Genomic DNA, 19294 nt, shown 5'->3' on the forward strand with positions numbered 1-19294 from the left:
TCTAGTTCTACTACAGAGAAGAGAGTGCTGAAAATCATCGCTAACGCCCATTTGCGAGCCGCCGCAGCTGAAGCGCGTACAAAAAATCATTGCGCTGCTGCCGCTGAGTGCTCGCTACCGGAGATCATCGCATCACATGTTTGCGGGCTACCAAATGCTCGCTAACCCAAAGATTATCACATCGCATGTTTGCAGGCCTCCAAGTGCTCGCTAACCAAAGATCATCGCATCGAGTTCATCGCTTCACGACATCGCAGCGCGGATGCCGAGCGTCAGTCATTTTCATCGCATCGCATCGGGATCGTCGCTCCCTCGCGTGGCGCCATTTCTTTTCATCGCAACAAGATCGCACACGTAACAGGCTCGGCGCATCATCCTCCCTTTGCGGCAGGGATTTCAACGCATCGCCGGCTTAACGTGGAGAAGTTTGTCGCTTTGTCCTGCACACAGATCAGCGCATCATCTTCCCTTGCGGCAAGGATTCAACGCATCGCTGGTCACGCATGAGGAAAATCATTGCTACAGCTCCTTAGCGACATTTGGTTGCTTTGCTACAGAATCCTGGTATTTTGTGAGTAAAAGGGTCGCAGAGACCACTGCCTTGAACTGAACTCCTCTTTGCACACTTTGAACTATTTTTGCAACATTTCAAGAATAACCCTGTTTTTCAGTATTGTGGCTTTTCACCGTTATTGGTCTTGTGTTAAGTCTATGTATAAAGATACTTATTTTTCTATAATTACTTGAGTGGTGTCCCTTTGTAGTGTTCTTCACTGTGTTACTGTGGATGGTCATAAATGCTTCACACACTGCCTCTGAGATAAGCCTAGCTGCTCGTGCTACGTTACCACAGGGTTGAGCAGGGGTTATCAAATGGTGTAGCCCGCTTACTCTGACTTAGGAAGAAGGGTCCCTACTTGGACAGTGGCCAGCCATTGCCAACTAGAGACCCCCATTTCTAACAAGGTTCAATAGAGGAAGACAGTAAATTTTGAGACAAAGATTGGGAAAGAAAGATGTAGTCTAGACGAGAAAGGGATGCATCAGGAGGAGAGAAAAAAGAATAGTCAAGAGTATCAGGGTGAGAAAGTCGCCAAAAGTCAATAAGTTGTGTTTGAGAAATAGTATCAAGGAAGTGCTTGTGAGTCTTATTGGGAATAAAATGGACTGTAGATTTGCGATCCAGGAAAGGGTCTACAATTTGGTTGCAATCACCACCCAGAATAAGCAAATCATCCCGAAATTGAATACATTTTTGCGTAATCAAGGGCCAAAAAGAACAATCAGGCTGTGTAGGACCATACATATTAAAAACAGTTAAAGGAACAAAATTAATTGACAGTTTAGCTAATATCTATCTACCTTCCATGTCATTTTCTTGCGATAACATTTTACATTTCAATTTCTTATGACATACAATGATAACACCATTTGTTTTATTAGTAGATGGAGAGAATAAAACCGTACCCACCCAGCTTCTTTTTAACTTAAGTGATTCCATTTCTGTAAGGTGGGTATCCTGTAAGAGGACTGTATCAGGATTAAAAGAAGTGAGGTGGGAAAGGATTCTCTGTCTTTTAATCGGATTGATAAAACCCTTTACATTCCAGGAGATAACTCTGAATGTAAAAACATTAAAAATCTAGAAGAAACAGAATCTACAATAATAGGAACATTAAACGAGAATGACAATGAATAAAAGGGAAAAAGGATAGTGAAGGAGGAGGAAAAAAGGGAGGGTAGAGAAGGAACATGAGACGAAACAGATGAAAGACTCATGCGAAAAATGAGAGGAATCGAACATGGGAAGTAAAAAGAAAAGCAGAACCATTAGAAGAAAGGTAGAAAGAGGGAAGAAAGGGAAAAGGAAAGAGAAAAAAAATACAAGAAGAGACAGTACATATTCAAAAAGGATGACTGAAAATAACATACCTGAGGGGAACAAAGAACAGACAATGGGGCAGGGACAACACAAGACAAGATGAACCACCCGAACCTGAGGAGTTCAACCACATCAGGACGGGAGGGAAATAGGAAAGGGACCATACGAGTTGAAGAGACAGAAACGAATCTGTATGAATAAACAAAAGAGACAATTTGACATTAAAATAATATATAGAGAAATATATAACTAACTAGCGTATAACAAGAAATATGGTAAACCTGAAGAAGACATGTTACTTAAGAAACATCTAAAAACAAAACTACTACATAACAAAGAGAGCCAATGAAGAGACATCGACAGGAACTGCTGTAAAGAAAAGAGATTAAATATTCAACCATTTGAAGAGAAAAGAGACAATTAAAATTAAAGTAATATATAGAAAAATATATAACTAGCTAACGTGTAAGAAGAAACATAGTAAATTAGAAGAAAACATTTTACTGAAGAAACATCTAAGAACCTCAGAGAATAAGACTACAACTTAACAAACTGAGCCAATGAAGAGACATCGACAGGAACTCTGCAGAGAAAAAGAGATTAAACATTCAACCATTTGAAGAGTTAGTAGTGTCCATAACATTGGTAGTATGAATATGAATAACATTTTTAAGTTCTGCAGGGTCTTGAAAAGTCCATGTTTGGTTTTGGTGTGTCACTTTGAAGATGCATGGGTGAAACAAACCATATCTAGCTCCAATAGCTCGAAGAGGAGGACGAAGATTCAGGAATTCTTTCCTTCTGGAGGCTGTAGCATTGGAGACATCTTGAACCAAAAACACCTTCTGACCAAGCCAAGAAATTTGTCTTTTAGTTTTAGCTGCAGAGAGAAATGAGAGCAGATCAGTGAACTTCAAAAAGAGAATGATGACACCACGTGGTTTAACTGGAGCTGTTGAAAGAGGCGGACGAGGGCACAGCCTATGAGCTCTTTGAATGCTAAGTGAAGAGGTGGATGGCATATCCAGGAGTTTCGGCAGAAAGGAGGAGAAGAAAGATACAGGGTTGTCACCTTCCAGAGACTCAGGCAAACCATAAATACTAAGGTTGTTCCTCCTGTTTCTATTTTCTAAATCTTCAGTGTGTTGTTGAAGGCTGCGGACTGTTTTTTCTAAAGATGAGATTCGTTGAGAGTTTCCTTGTATCTCTGAGACTCGGTGTTCCATTGAAGTTACTCTGCTTTCCATTGTAAGCCTTTCAGTGAGTAGAATAAACGTTGCACAGGCTTAGAGGAAGCCGCGATCATAAAATCTCCAGAAGAAACAACAGGTGACTTGACAAGCAGCAGCTAGAGAAGAGAAGAAGCACATAGGTACGTGTATCGCCAACAAAATATAAAGTAATAGGCATTGGAAAAGTTGAGATGTTGGAAAATCAGAAGTGCAGCTGAATTATGCAAAGAAGAAGGTGAAAAACTTCAATCCTGTCTCATAAAACCAGGTGATCTTTGAAGTATTAATAATCAGTCATTTGAAGGAGGGACCTGGCTATGTAAGTGAAAAATACTTAATGAGGAATAGAAAGCATGAAGCCGAAGCCAACCAACATGTTGCACAAAAAGATGAGAAGCACATTTGAAAAAGATGGTGTGTCTCTTAAGAAAAGCAGCCAGGATATGAAACTTGTTGTGCAAAAAGAAGAAATGCAGCCCTGTCATATAAAAGGAATGATGAGAAAATCCAGTCATGTCACATAGGGCCAAGCGTTCCTTGAAGCGTACAATATTCATTCATTTGAGGGAATGAGCTGGCTAGGCATAATGACAGGAAATTCATGAGGTAAAATAATTCCTGAAGCTAGAAACCAGCAAAACGTTAAAAACAATAGAGATGACATCCACAGTGGCAGAAAATGTGTGCATGTCACTTTAAGAATGTTCAACAAGTCTCTAGGGGGTTAATAGAGGCTCCAGAGTGCCGACTGTAATCCTGCCGCTACGCTGTTATTATTCTGACGAGAGTGCACGCCTCCAGAATGGCGGGCGCACTGAGGGAAAAGAGGCGGCAGGAAAAGAAGAGGTAAGCGCGACGCACTTAACAAAAAAAAAAAATGCTCACCTGATTCCTCACATGCTTCGGTTGCAAATGCGGCCAAAGTCCGAGAAGAACCGGCACGAAAAACGCACCGGTGGTTAAGAAAGCATCCCAGTGCGGCGGAGCGAGTCCCCTAGGCGGCCATCTTACCAGGCACCGTAACCGCGACTCCTAAAATGCTCTTCTAAATTTCTGGATTTGTGGCTTGATAAACCATTTGTAATTCCCTGTTAATGAAGGTCCTAAATATTGCCCCCATCTGCCAGCTGGCCAAGCTGTGGCTTGGGCAATTCTTTCAGCCTTATTAAAGGAGAAGTCGGATCATCTCCTCTGATATATTTCTGTAACACCACAAGGGCAAGACTGTATGTGCCTGCTGCTGGCCGAAGATGTCAGCCAATTTTTCAATGGTGGTGTTTGGTTTTCAGCTACCATATTTATCTGGCAGTTTTTAGAATGACTTACGGTCCTCCTGTGATGTAGCCATAAATTTCTCTTAGGCTCTTTCTAATCGTTATTGGCCATCAGCAAGTTTGTCGACAAAATCCTCTTTTTCCTCTGATCTTTCTTCTGGGACCACTTTGTGGAGGGATGGAAAAAATAAGGTTTAGGAGGCTTGTCTGGTGCTCTTTTGCATATGATGGCTTTATTGCAAAAAATATTGAGCATAGAGAGAAATAAGAACACCAAAACAATGGTCTCTGTTTGTAGTCTCTTTGTTGTGTTTGTTTATATGGTTTGTCATCTCTTTCTTTTTCTTTTTAGATTCTTCTTGGTGGTGCTGCCAACTCCCTTTGGAACAAAGAAGGATTCCCAGGTAAGTAATCAGTCTACTCCTTAAGGTCACAGCTGTCTGCCCTAGCTAGTATATCTTCCCTCTCTGATTGTTCCTCCCTTGCCCTGTGAACTTTGGAGTCACTGTGAATAGGTAAAGCAAACCCTACACCGCTATTGACCCTCAGCGTCAGGAGAGGACTCTTTAGTATCGTCATAACAAAAAACAAAACAAATACTATTTGTCCTTTGACTGACTATGCTGTACGCAATATGACATATAACCGTTCCCATTCCCTCTCATGCAAACATGTCCAATGTTCATTCACTATTCTTATACCATCACTCAAGTGCAAAAAGAATCCGGAGAGCACCGTTATTGCTACACCCCACTTGGGGAAAAACTGAAAAGGAAGGAAAAAAAGAAACATAGACAGCAATAAACAGTTTCAGGCGGATTGCCTGAGCAGCCACAGCCCTGCAGGCATCCACCACTCCTCAGGTCATGCATCCTCCACCTTGTCCCCGTGTCTTCTCCTGTTTTCTTTCTGCTGCCATCCGGGCTCGCCGTTTCTTTATGCTTCTTCATGTCCCCTGGGTCACCGGCAGGCTTCTTCCTGCCGCCTCTACTGGTTTTTCCCTCTCTGGATTGTTCTAATCTCCTCCTCGCTCCTGCTCTGCTTTCAGGTCTTTCTGACTCTATCTCTCTGTCTCTCTCTGTCTCTCTGTCTCTCTCTCTCTCTCTCGCTCTCTCTCTCTCTCTCTCTCCTCCTTGTGGGCTTGTCTGTCTTTGGCTCCGTCCCCTTCTTGCTGTGAGAAGCTCTTCTTTACTTTTCCTGTTTTCCTCTGTCTCCTTCCTGCCTCCTCCACTCTGTTTAATTCTGGACCTTTTTCTCTTTTTAGGGTGTCTTCCTGGACGTGCTTGGCATCGCAGAACTCCTTCCTTCGTATTCAGGTAAGTCCTGTCCTGTGTTGTCCTCTATTTCACACAGTCATCTATTTATTCTCTCTAACTTAAATGGATTGAGCAGGTTTGTTTGATTGAGGGACACTATTCTGACAATACAAGATCTGTCGTTAATATCCTCAGTAAGACATCTAAATTGCCTCATGGATTGGTTGCTATCGCATGAGATGCTGAGAAAGCATTTCATCGTATTGGGTGATAATTTATTTATTTTTTATTTGAAGAGCTTTATATAGCGCTGGCTAGACCCGGAGGTATCAGACCGCTTTACATGAGATACGACATTGTTTCAGAACATTGTTACATAGTTACATCAGTTACAGTTGCAGTTACCAGTATATGCTTAGGAGAAAAATGTGAGCTTACAATAATAATATAAGATATTAGCGCGTAGCATATCAAAGACACACGTCATATGGAGAATGGAAGGTAGTGGGGGAAAGGTAAACAGGGGAGAGGAAAGCAGACAGAGTCAGGTAGATCTGAAGGGGGAATGTATGCCAGGGGGATCAAAGCTGTCGAGGAGAGAGACAGATAAAACCGTGAGAACCGTAAAAAAAAATGTCCAATATCCAGCTGGGTAGGTGACGGCCGAGGGGGTGACCCAGAGCCTGACTCCGCTATAGCTGCATAGGACAGCTCCACCTGGCAGCAGCCAAGGGTACTCGGGCTCCGCGGTAAGTACAAACAGTTAACCCCTTCCCTGTGTTGCGAATTCCGCCGCGGCATGGGCGGCTGGGGGTGAGCTCAGCTCTTCCATGCTCATGACAGAACCACGCCATCATGAGTCACGGCCGGCCTGTGCTCATGATGGCGTGGTTCCGTCATGACCACGCCTGCTCATTAATTCGCCTGCACAGGCGGGGAATTAGTGCCGCGTAGGCGGAGCGGCAGCAGCATGACGGAACCATGCCGTCATGAGCACACGCCACCCGTGGCTCATGACGGCGTGGTTCCGTCATGAGCATGCAAGGAGTTAAAGTTTCAGCCCGTGGGGCATCGTCAATGTTCCATGGAAGGCATCAGTCCCAGTGTAACTGGGATGCGGCGTCCGCCTTGTCCTCCATCTTGGGGTGAGTGCAGGCGAGCTACGGATGGGGAAATTGCAGCCACCATTTTAGAGTCGGGCAGGTACAGGCAGCATCTCAGGACCGAACGCCGTGAATGACGGGTACAATGCAACAGTCAGCGAACAAATGGTGCCCCTGGTGTTCCATTCGGAGTAAGCCTGTGGGTTTTCTCACCAATGTGAGAGTTGTAATTCATCGTCGTAAAGGACCACTGTGGTGGCCATCATGGGGTCAGGCAAGAGATTCTGCCACTGGTGTTCAATTTGGCCGGTTGGGTTTTTACTTTACCCTTTGTATTCTCAGGGGCACATAGGGTATTCCTGCAGGTTCTTCAGGCCATCTCAAGGTCAGGCAGTTGGGGTAGACAGACCTGAGATTGCGGAGACCTGCATCGTTCTAGCAATCAAACCCCTTGATGGGCGATAGGCTGAAGAGGAATTATGCAGAAAAACCTTTTCCTCATCAGACCCTTGCAGGCTGCGGTCTCCTACAGTGTTGCTGAAAGCTCTTCCTGGGTACCATGTTAAAGTCAGGCAAAGGCCTGGCCCTGCCGTTAGTATCTCAGCCTCCCTACGTAGATGTTAGATAGACATAGACATATAACCTTGTTTATTGTATAAGACAGGGAAGGTGAGCAAGCGCCAGGCTCCGTGGGTCCTCTCACTTAGTAGCTGCCGTGAGTGAGTAAACGTCGGAAGAGAGGCTACCCCGGAGCCGCCGAAGGTGCCGCCACCTCCATTCCGATTAGGCATGCAGAGGGATAGCGGAAGAGCAGGTCGATAGATCCCGCGCTCCCCTCCTCCTAGCAGCGCTCGAGCCGCATTTATGTTTGAGTCTTTAAAATGGTTTGGATATACACCTAAAATATTGCATTCAATTTCATTATTATATACATCACCTAAAGCTGCCATTTTTGTAACTGGATTTACATTGCAGGATTTTTTTATTGCTAAGAGGGGCGCAACAGGGATGCCCTTTATCCCCACATTTATCTATCCTAACTTTGGACCCCTTTATCACCAGAAGTCAACGCAGTTACAAAATGACAGGTTTTCTGTACAATGATTCCCAATTGAAATGATCATTTTATGCCGTTAATATTCTTTTATACCTTTCTAACCTGAATTCATCTATTCCTGCGTTCCATGCAGAGGTTCATGCTTTGAAAAATATTTCAGGCTATATATCAAACTCTGATAAATCAGTCATATTACCTCTTATTAAATTCTGTACAAAAGATTTCTTTAAGACTTTTTGATTTACTTGGAACTCCAATAAAATGAAGTACTTTGGACTTTTGTTTGCATATTCTATAAACGGAACAGTTACGTTAAAATTTTAAGAAGTGTGAGAAGCTGGCCTGGTATATGCTGTCACTAATTAAAGTGGGCACCTTGTACCAGTCCAAACAAACCCCTTATGGTGATTGGTTAAAGACAACCTTTATTGAAAGCTATCCTAGTGGTAGCTATGGGGAGCAGCCTTCCGGCTAAGTCTTGGAGGAATGTAAAGCAGCTTGTTTTACCAGTCTATAATATCCTGAATGACCAAATGAAAGGACAACCACACCAGGTATATATTTAAAATATATGTATTTAAGATAAAACACACCCCTCTAGTCTCTTTATGAGGCTGGAATTCGAAGTATTTAAGTTACAAGTCAGTATTCAACAGTAAAAGCACAAATACACGTTTGGGCCCTAGGGGCGTACCAAACCATATACCAATAAAGTGGTATAAGAACCACGACTGAACTAGACACAAGGCCTAGAGCCTGTAGAAGTGCTTGGACCACAAGGAACCACCCAAGGTAGTGACACAGGGGACCCACGGGGGACGCGTGCAGTGTGAGAACACAGCCGCAAATCGCCGTTAACTTCTATGGGGAAAGTCGCACTTGTAAATTAAGAGTTTAAGGACACTTAAAGGATGACTACAAGCAAACCCTTTTGGACTTAGAGGTGTCTAGGGCCAACACCCACGGGAGCACCGGAGTACTCGAGTTACCTCACCCAGGGAAGCCGGGTGCATATGTGTAAAATGGTGTCGGGTCGCGGGCGTCATTTTCAGTGGAGGCTGGCAAAGAAGTACTGCTGCCGTGAAGAGGAGAAGTGTCCAGAGAGATCCAAGCCAGGATCGAGGATGGAAGGAACCTGAAAGCAGAGGGCACAGAGTCTGGGTCACTTACCAGTGACCAGGGGCACAATAGTCCAATGCCCACAGATGTCGGGTGCTTCAGGTGAGTTGATGGGTGTCTTGACTCTTCAGCCACGAGGTCCAGGAGGCATTGACAATGACCAGGAGCTGGATTATAGCTGACCCACAAAGTCTGTAGAGTGCTGCGGTATTGGCGACCAGAATGGCCTCAACAAGCCTTGGCAACTGCAAGTCAAGGGGAAATAGAAGAAGGACGTTGGTGCAGACCAGCAATGTCTGGGGGACTCACCCAGTGAAGGTAAGTTGGGGCACATCTGGAGCAACCAGAAAAGCCCAATCAGAAGAGGAGTTGCTTTCGTGGGGACCCCCTAGCCAACAGGCTACCAATCGCAAAGGAGCCTCAAGCGGTCGCACTTGAAACTGGCCCATGGGTCACTCGTGGAGTGGAGGCCAGAGATCTTCAGTGCAGGAGGTGGTCAAGGCTGGGGCTACTCGGAGCCCAAAGCACAACTTCAAGGAAAACCAGGAAGATGATGGAACGGCAAAAGATCACGGTGTCCAGGGGTCACGGTTCCACGTCACCCACGATAGCCACGGGCCTCAGCTTTGCTGAGGACTCAGGGTAGCCCTGGCAAAGTCTGGAAATCCACCTCTGGTGATGCAAAGACTTCGGCATCCGGCGGGAGTTTCAGAGTTGCAGACAGGACAGTTGCTTCTTTGGTGCCTGCCAAGCAGGGGAGTCACTCCTTGACCCCAAGGGAGATTTCTTCAGTCTTCTAGCGGAAATAGAAAGTCGAAGGTCCAGGATATATGTTTCAGAGTTTCGTCCAGGGTAATCTAAAGTCTCAAGGACTGGGTTCCCATACTTATACTAAGTTTGGGGGTTGGATATACTGTAGGGACCCACCTATGGGAGGGTTTGGAAAGAGGGGTGGTTACACCCATTTCCTTTGTCCAGTTTCTCACCAGAGCAGGGGCAGGTAGCCCCTGCAACCGGTTTGAACTGGACTATGCACAGGGACACCAAGTGTGCCCCCAGTAAAGGACTTCAAAGCACCAGAGAGTGCTCCCTCCCAGACCCAATACACATCTGCCTGTCCGGGGAGGTGGTTACACCTCCATGGGACAGGAAACCTAGTGTCCAGGCCTCCCCAGTGGAGTTTCGGTCAGCAGCTGGAGGACAGACCCGTGTCTGTGGCATCCATTTTGTGATGCCAGGGCTTTAGAAAGTCTTTACTGTGTAGACCAGTGTGAACATGTCTCTCCCTCTAGAAGGGTGGAATGCTACACCAAACACAACATGCTTCCGTGCAGCCAGTTCAAAGTTAGCATTTACCAGAGGTTATAATGCACTTAAGAGTACATGGTCAGGCTGCACCACAAACAGCATCAGAGGAGGTACTCCAAACGCTGCAGAGGGGCTCTGCTCATGCAGGGGCACCCTCTTACATAAAAAGCCAAGCACTCTGCCTTCAGGATGGTTAAGGCCTGCCATAGAAGTGACTTATAGGTTTTATATGTGTGTGCAATGGTAGTGATATAGGTAGCCTATATCAAAGTAAGGGGTGCATGCACCACCTTACCCAGGCTGCAGTAGCAGACCTGTGGTGTCATTTTGGAGTGCTTCCCAGGGGTGGCATATTACATGCTTCAGCCCCTGGTAGGCCTCTGAGGTACCTATGCCCTAGGTACCCAGTATACCATATACTAGGGATGTCGAATCCTCTAATTTTTTACACCCCTCTCAGTCTGGTTTTAGAGCAGGATTCTCAACTGAGACAACGCTTCTTGGCGTAACCAAAATGGTACATCAACGCTTGGATGCAGGTAATACAGTGGCATTGATACTGATTGACCTAAGTGCCGCATTTGATACGGTTTCTCATACCGTATTAATTAAGTCTTTACAATCCCTAGGCATTTCGGGATCGGCACTTGGCTGGTTGTCTTCTTTTTTATCTAATCGTACATTTCAAGTGTTTTCTTCTAGGGCTTCTTCTAAGGTCTATTCCTCGCGGTATGAGGTACCACAGGGCTCAGTTCTAAGCCCGCTTCTCTTTAATATCTATGTACAACCTCTGGCAGTGATTGCGGAAGAAGCGGGGCTGTCGCTCTTTTCCTATGCCGATGATACTCAAGTCATCTTTTCATTATCGGCAGAAAAAAGTTCTGGACCGTCTACCCTGCAAGTGGGCCTGCGCAATATTGCATCTTGGATGCAATCCAAATGGCTCAAGCTCAACGGGTAAAAAACGTAAGTATTTGTTTTTGGAAAAAATACAGATCTTTGGGGCCCTCAACACTGGCCTGTTGAAATGGGAGCTCTACCTGTGCCCTCTTCTCATGTCCGTAATCTTGGTTTTATCATAGACAACAAACTGTCAATGAGACAACATGCAGTAAAAATTGCTGCCACCTGTTTTACTATTCTCAAGTGGTTAAAAAAAATCATTTGGATGCTCCCTGCTGTTACCCAAAAGACTGTAGTCCAGGCACTGGAAACTTCACGACTGGATTACGGAAACATTCTCTTTTTGGGTATCAACAGGGATGTGATGCGCAAGCTTCAGACGGTACAGAATTCTGCAGCGTGATTGCTCTGCAGAATTCCTAGAATGTCTTCCATCTCTGATGCCATGAGAGATCTGCAATGGCTCAGGGTGGAAAATCGAACAAAGTTCAAGGCCCTGAGCTATATGTTGAAAAACAAGAATGGCACTGCACCTAAATATCTGCAAAATTTGGTGCGTCTTCACCAACCCGTTCGTTCATTGCGCTCCTCTACTCAGGAAGTTTTTGAGAGTCCCAGGATCAAGCTTGCAAGAATGGGCGGTCGCTCCTTCTCCTATCTCGGCCCACATCTGTGGAACTCTCTCCCTCTCTCAATGCGTAAGGAATCTTTGTCTTTAAACTTCCGTAAACAGCTAAAAACCTGGCTGTTTAATCAATAACTTTCTTATTCCGTTATGTTTTTTCTTAGAGTCTCCTTCTAGCTCTGCGCTGGGAAACCCTTTTTGGGTAGCTGTGCGCATTATAAAAATTAATTAACATAACATAACATAACTAGGGGCTTATAAGGCACTCCAGAATCCAATTAGGAGTGCACCTAATGTACATGGAAACCACTTTAGAGAGGAAGCATCTAGGCTGTGGTCCTGATTAGCAGGGCCACAGCCAGACTAAGGTCGAAAAACAGTGAAACACCAGAAAAAAAGTGGGGGTACCCATGTGAAGCAGATCCTACTCTCCTACAAGAAGTAATTAAGAAACTGGAGCATTTATGTTCTAAATGGAATCCATTATTTTTGTCTTGGTGGTGTAGGCTCAGTTCCATTAAAATGATGCCATCTCCCCTGGTGGTATATTTACTTTCCATGGTTTTTGTACACATTCTAGACACTTTCTCTAGCCCCTTCCCCGCATCTCGAATTCCGCTGCGGTGCAGGGGGCTAGGGGGTGAGCGCGGAGCTTCCGTGCTCATGACGGAACCACGCCGTCATGAGTCACGGGCGGCATGTGCTCATGACGGCGTGGTTCCGTCATGACCACGCCCGCTCATTAATTCGCCCACACAGGCAGGGAATTAGTGCCGCGTAGGCGGAGCAGCAGCAGCATGACGGACCCACGCCGTCATGAGCACACGCCACCCGTGGCTCATGACAGCGTGATTCCGTTGCGAGCACGCAAGGGGTTAAACATATACATTCTATTCTGCTGTGCTGTCAATGGCACAGTAAAAAACAAAAATAACCCTCTCACATCACACCTTAGCTTTTTGTTTAAGACAAAATGCCCTCTGGACCACTTATGAACACACGAATATGGTCTTTTTATTAAACACACATTCCATAGCCTCTCTCCTATATGACCACCTGATATGTCCGCATGAGGCAAGACACAAACCTCATACAGAATTACAAAGGGAAGATGATTTAAAGTTTGTTTGGTCTATACCTTTCTGGAATAAAATATGGAAATGAGTTCAAAAAACCATACAGAGCAGCCGGTACTGCGCAAAGCCTTTACTTTGTTTACACCAGGTTATCATTAACACCTATAAAGATAATGAAAATGAAGTTTGTACGTAACACCGTAATATCCTACATATGTCATTCACCTGATTCCAAGCCTGGGAACAGCTTTGGAATCAGAGATTGACATGATCCTGGGTCACGTGACTAGGAGTAGCTGGAAGCTGGTCTTTGTGAATCGCTCCCAGACAGTAAGACATGGGGAAGCTAGGTGTTGGCAGGATGGGCCACTCTTACCTAACGAGGGGGGGGCGCTGTTACCTACCACACTTACACATCACAAAGGCTCTGATGGAGCACTCTCAGAAAGCATTTGTTATTTCTCATTTGTGTCCCCAGACAAACTGGGGCTGGGACAGGCAGGAAGGGGATGCTCAACACCGCAGGTGGGGTGGAAGCCCCAAGAAAGTTATTTTATTTCGTAGTGGGCACCAGGTATAAATATGGGACCTCAGACCCCAGCCGTTCAGCATACATCTAGACCTGTGGAAGACTCACAAGAAGGACAGCTTTGCTGCAAGTAGGACTGCCATTCTGCTGCCCTGCTGTGCTGCTTTCTGACCCCCCGTCTAAGTGAGAAGGACTGGATCAACATATTGTACCCAGGGCCACTAGAGGGATTCCACAGCAGGTTGGTTTGCCTCCTGATCAGAAGCCTCAGGGAAAGCAAAGGCTTCCTCCATCTTGAACCCAGCACCTGGACTCTGCCAGCTGTGAGTCCTGCTCTCCCAAGTGGTGCCAGCCCAATCCTGGACCCTTGAACGTGGGCCTGAGGGTGACCAAACAGCCCAACTGTGGTGCCGGCAGAACCAATGCAGCACAAGCAGGTACAAATCAGGCAACAGCAGCAAAAACACCTCTGCAAAGAACAGCTACCACTGGGGAGAAACAGAGCAAGCATCCCTTCATCGGGAGACAGGAACAGCTCAGCACAAGCAGGTACAAATCAGGCAACAGCAGCAAAAACACCTCTGCAAAGAACAGCTACCACTGGGGAGAAACAGAGCAAGCATCCCTTCATCGGAAGACAGGAACAGCTCAGCACAAGCAGGTACAAATCAGGCAACAGCAGCAAAAACACCTCTGCAAAGAACAGCTACCACTGGGGAGAAACAGAGCAAGCATCCCTTCATCGGGAGACAGGAACAGCTCAGCACAAGCAGGTACAAATCAGGCAACAGCAGCAAAAACACCTCTGCAAAGAACAGCTACCACTGGGGAGAAACAGAGCAAGCATCCCTTCATCGGGAGACAGGAACAGCTCAGCACAAGCAGGTACAAATCAGGCAACAGCAGCAAAAACACCTCTGCAAAGAACAGCTACCACTGGGGAGAAACAGAGCAAGCATCCCTTCATCGGGAGACAGGAACAGCTCAGAACAAGCAGGTACAAATCAGGCAACAGCAGCAAAAACACCTCTGCAAAGAACAGCTACCACTGGGGAGAAACAGAGCAAGCATCCCTTCATCGGGAGACAGGAACAGCTCAGCACAAGCAGGTACAAATCAGGCAACAGCAGCAAAAACACCTCTGCAAAGAACAGCTACCACTGGGGAGAAACAGAGCAAGCATCCCTTCATCGGGAGACAGGAACAGCTCAGCACAAGCAGGTACAAATCAGGCAACAGCAGCAAAAACACCTCTGCAAAGAACAGCTACCACTGGGGAGAAACAGAGCAAGCATCCCTTCATCGGGAGACAAGAACAGCTCAGCACAAGCAGGTACAAATCAGGCAACAGCAGCAAAAACACCTCTGCAAAGAACAGCTACCACTGGGGAGAAACAGAGCAAGCATCCCTTCATCGGGAGACAAGAACAGCTCAGCACAAGCAGGTACAAATCAGGCAACAGCAGCAAAAACACCTCTGCAAAGAACAGCTACCACTGGGGAGAAACAGAGCAAGCATCCCTTCATCGGGAGACAGGAACAGCTCAGCACAAGCAGGTACAAATCAGGCAACAGCAGCAAAAACACCTCTGCAAAGAACAGCTACCACTGGGGAGAAACAGAGCAAGCATCCCTTCATCGGGAGACAGGAACAGCTCAGCACAAGCAGGTACAAATCAGGCAACAGCAGCAAAAACACCTCTGCAAAGAACAGCTACCACTGGGGAGAAACAGAGCAAGCATCCCTTCATCGGGAGACAGGAACAGCTCAGCACAAGCAGGTACAAATCAGGCAACAGCAGCAAAAACACCTCTGCAAAGAACAGCTACCACTGGGGAGAAACAGAGCAAGCATCCCTTCATCGGGAGACAGGAACAGCTCAGCACAAGCAGGTACAAATCAGGCAACAGCAGCAAAAACACCTCTGCAAAGAACAGCTACCACTGGGGAGAAACAGAGCAAGCATCCCTTCATCGGGAGACAGAAACAGCTCAGCACAAGCAGGTACAAATCAGGCAACAGCAGCAAAAACACCTCTGCAAAGAACAGCTACCACTGGGGAGAAACAGAGCAAGCATCCCTTCATCGGGAGACAGGAACAGCTCAGCACAAGCAGGTACAAATCAGGCAACAGCAGCAAAAACACCTCTGCAAAGAACAGCTACCACTGGGGAGAAACAGAGCAAGCATCCCTTCATCGGGAGACAAGAACAGCTCAGCACAAGCAGGTACAAATCAGGCAACAGCAGCAAAAACACCTCTGCAAAGAACAGCTACCACTGGGGAGAAACCGAGCAAGCATCCCTTCATCGGGAGACAGGAACAGCTCAGCACAAGCAGGTACAAATCAGGCAACAGCAGCAAAAACACCTCTGCAAAGAACAGCTACCACTGGGGAGAAACAGAGCAAGCATCCCTTCATCGGGAGACAGGAACAGCTCAGCACAAGCAGGTACAAATCAGGCAACAGCAGCAAAAACACCTCTGCAAAGAACAGCTACCACTGGGGAGAAACAGAGCAAGCATCCCTTCATCTGGAGACAGGAACAGCTCAGCACAAGCAGGTACAAATCAGGCAACAGCAGCTAAAACACCTCTGCAAAGAACAGCTACCACTGGGGAGAAACAGAGCAAGCATCCCTTCATCTGGAGACAGGAACAGCTCAGCACAAGCAGGTACAAATCAGGCAACAGCAGCTAAAACACCTCTGCAAAGAACAGCTACCACTGGGGAGAAACAGAGCAAGCATCCCTTCATCGGGAGACAGGAACAGCTCAGCACAAGCAGGTACAAATCAGGCAACAGCAGCAAAAACACCTCTGCAAAGAACAGCTACCACTGGGGAGAAACAGAGCAAGCATCCCTTCATCTGGAGACAGGAACAGCTCAGCACAAGCAGGTACAAATCAGGCAACAGCAGCTAAAACACCTCTGCAAAGAACAGCTACCACTGGGGAGAAACAGAGCAAGCATCCCTTCATCTGGAGACAGGAACAGCTCAGCACAAGCAGGTACAAATCAGGCAACAGCAGCTAAAACACCTCTGCAAAGAACAGCTACCACTGGGGAGAAACAGAGCAAGCATCCCTTCATCTGGAGACAGGAACAGCTCAGCACAAGCAGGTACAAATCAGGCAACAGCAGCAAAAACACCTCTGCAAAGAACAGCTACCACTGGGGAGAAACAGAGCAAGCATCCCTTCATCGGGAGACAGGAACAGCTCAGCACAAGCAGGTACAAATCAGGCAACAGCAGCAAAAACACCTCTGCAAAGAACAGCTACCACTGGGGAGAAACAGAGCAAGCATCCCTTCATCGGGAGACAAGAACAGCTCAGCACAAGCAGGTACAAATCAGGCAACAGCAGCAAAAACACCTCTGCAAAGAACAGCTACCACTGGGGAGAAACAGAGCAAGCATCCCTTCATCGGGAGACAGGAACAGCTCAGCACAAGCAGGTACAAATCAGGCAACAGCAGCAAAAACACCTCTGCAAAGAACAGCTACCACTGGGGAGAAACAGAGCAAGCATCCCTTCATCGGGAGACAGGAACAGCTCAGCACAAGCAAGTACAAATCAGGCAACAGCAGCAAAAACACCTCTGCAAAGAACAGCTACCACTGGGGAGAAACAGAGCAAGCATCCCTTCATCGGGAGACAGGAACAGCTCAGCACAAGCAGGTACAAATCAGGCAACAGCAGCAAAAACACCTCTGCAAAGAACAGCTACCACTGGGGAGAAACAGAGCAAGCATCCCTTCATCGGGAGACAGGAACAGCTCAGCACAAGCAGGTACAAATCAGGCAACAGCAGCAAAAACACCTCTGCAAAGAACAGCTACCACTGGGGAGAAACAGAGCAAGCATCCCTTCATCGGGAGACAGGAACAGCTCAGCACAAGCAGGTACAAATCAGGCAACAGCAGCAAAAACACCTCTGCAAAGAACAGCTACCACTGGGGAGAAACAGAGCAAGCATCCCTTCATCGGGAGACAGGAACAGCTCAGCACAAGCAGGTACAAATCAGGCAACAGCAGCAAAAACACCTCTGCAAAGAACAGCTACCACTGGGGAGAAACAGAGCAAGCATCCCTTTATCGGGAGACAGGAACAGCTCAGCACAAGCAGGTACAAATCAGGCAACAGCAGCAAAAACACCTCTGCAAAGAACAGCTACCACTGGGGAGAAACAGAGCAAGCATCCCTTCATCGGGAGACAGGAACAGCTCAGCACAAGCAGGTACAAATCAGGCAACAGCAGCAAAAACACCTTTGCAAAGAACAGCTACCACTGGGGAGAAACAGAGCAAGCATCCCTTCATCGGGAGACAGGAACAGCTCAGCACAAGCAGGTACAAATCAGGCAACAGCAGCAAAAACACCTCTGCAAAGAACAGCTACCACTGGGGAGAAACAGAGCAAGCATCCCTTCATCGGGAGACAGGAACAGCTCAGCACAAGCAGGTACAAATCAGGCAACAGCAGCAAAAACACCTCTGCAAAGAACAGCTACCACTGGGGAGAAACAGAGCAAGCATCCCTTCATCGGGAGACAGGAACAGCTCAGCACAAGCAGGTACAAATCAGGCAACAGCAGCAAAAACACCTCTGCAAAGAACAGCTACCACTGGGGAGAAACAGAGCAAGCATCCCTTCATCGGGAGACAGGAACAGCTCAGCACAAGCAGGTACAAATCAGGCAACAGCAGCAAAAACACCTCTGCAAAGAACAGCTACCACTGGGGAGAAACAGAGCAAGCATCCCTTCATCGGGAGACAGGAACAGCTCAGCACAAGCAGGTACAAATCAGGCAACAGCAGCAAAAACACCTCTGCAAAGAACAGCTACCACTGGGGAGAAACAGAGCAAGCATCCCTTCATCGGGAGACAGGAACAGCTCAGCACAAGCAGGTACAAATCAGGCAACAGCAGCAAAAACACCTCTGCAAAGAACAGCTACCACTGGGGAGAAACAGAGCAAGCATCCCTTCATCGGGAGACAGGAACAGCTCAGCACAAGCAAGTACAAATCAGGCAACAGCAGCAAAAACACCTCTGCAAAGAACAGCTACCACTGGGGAGAAACAGAGCAAGCATCCCTTCATCGGGAGACAGGAACAGCTCAGCACAAGCAGGTACAAATCAGGCAACAGCAGCAAAAACACCTCTGCAAAGAACAGCTACCACTGGGGAGAAACAGAGCAAGCATCCCTTCATCGGGAGACAGGAACAGCTCAGCACAAACAGGTACAAATCAGGCAACAGCAGCAAAAACACCTCTGCAAAGAACAGCTACCACTGGGGAGAAACAGAGCAAGCATCCCTTCATCGGGAGACAGGAACAGCTCAGCACAAGCAGGTACAAATCAGGCAACAGCAGCAAAAACACCTCTGCAAAGAACAGCTACCACTGGGGAGAAACAGAGCAAGCATCCCTTCATCGGGAGACAGGAACAGCTCAGCACAAGCAGGTACAAATCAGGCAACAGCAGCAAAAACACCTCTGCAAAGAACAGCTACCACTGGGGAGAAACAGAGCAAGCATCCCTCTATTATTTAAACCACAGGCTTTTTCCCGCGCTTTCACTTCAAAGCATTTTGCGGGATTCTGCGGCCCGTCGAATCTGCCGACAGTTTCTCTTCAATCGGTTATCCTGGTTCTTCCGGTGAGTTTTTTCTAACAAATAATAGCTTTCATATACGGCATGATCTTGCAGTCCGTCTGTTTGACCACAGCGTCTTGTCTGTTTCAGGAGCATTCGATCTGAAGTAAGCAGACTGTTTTTTATCTTTGGGCCTTTGATTGATTGGCAGGCTCATTAGAGACACATGAAGACAATACGCAACGTTCCACGAGGTGGCCCCTTTTATTACATGCGAGCTCCCTTATGGATGACTTGTCTCTATTTCCGTGTTTGGTAACC

The 19294-nt window shown here is 46.8% G+C and overlaps 1 protein-coding gene across 1 annotated transcript in view; it reads left to right on the forward strand.

The window, feature by feature from the left end:
* The window catches only part of LOC146822458 (uncharacterized), a 326778-nt gene that overhangs the window by 127641 nt on the left and 179843 nt on the right, over positions 1-19294 (forward strand). The window contains exons 3-4 of the mRNA XM_085610060.1: positions 4741-4792; positions 5653-5704. Of these exons, the coding sequence (XP_085466186.1) occupies positions 4741-4792; positions 5653-5704 (104 nt within the window). The remainder of the gene's footprint in view (positions 1-4740; positions 4793-5652; positions 5705-19294) is intronic.

This window comes from Triturus cristatus, chromosome 6 (assembly GCF_964204655.1).
Source record: "Triturus cristatus chromosome 6, aTriCri1.1, whole genome shotgun sequence".
NCBI lineage: Eukaryota > Metazoa > Chordata > Amphibia > Caudata > Salamandridae > Triturus > Triturus cristatus.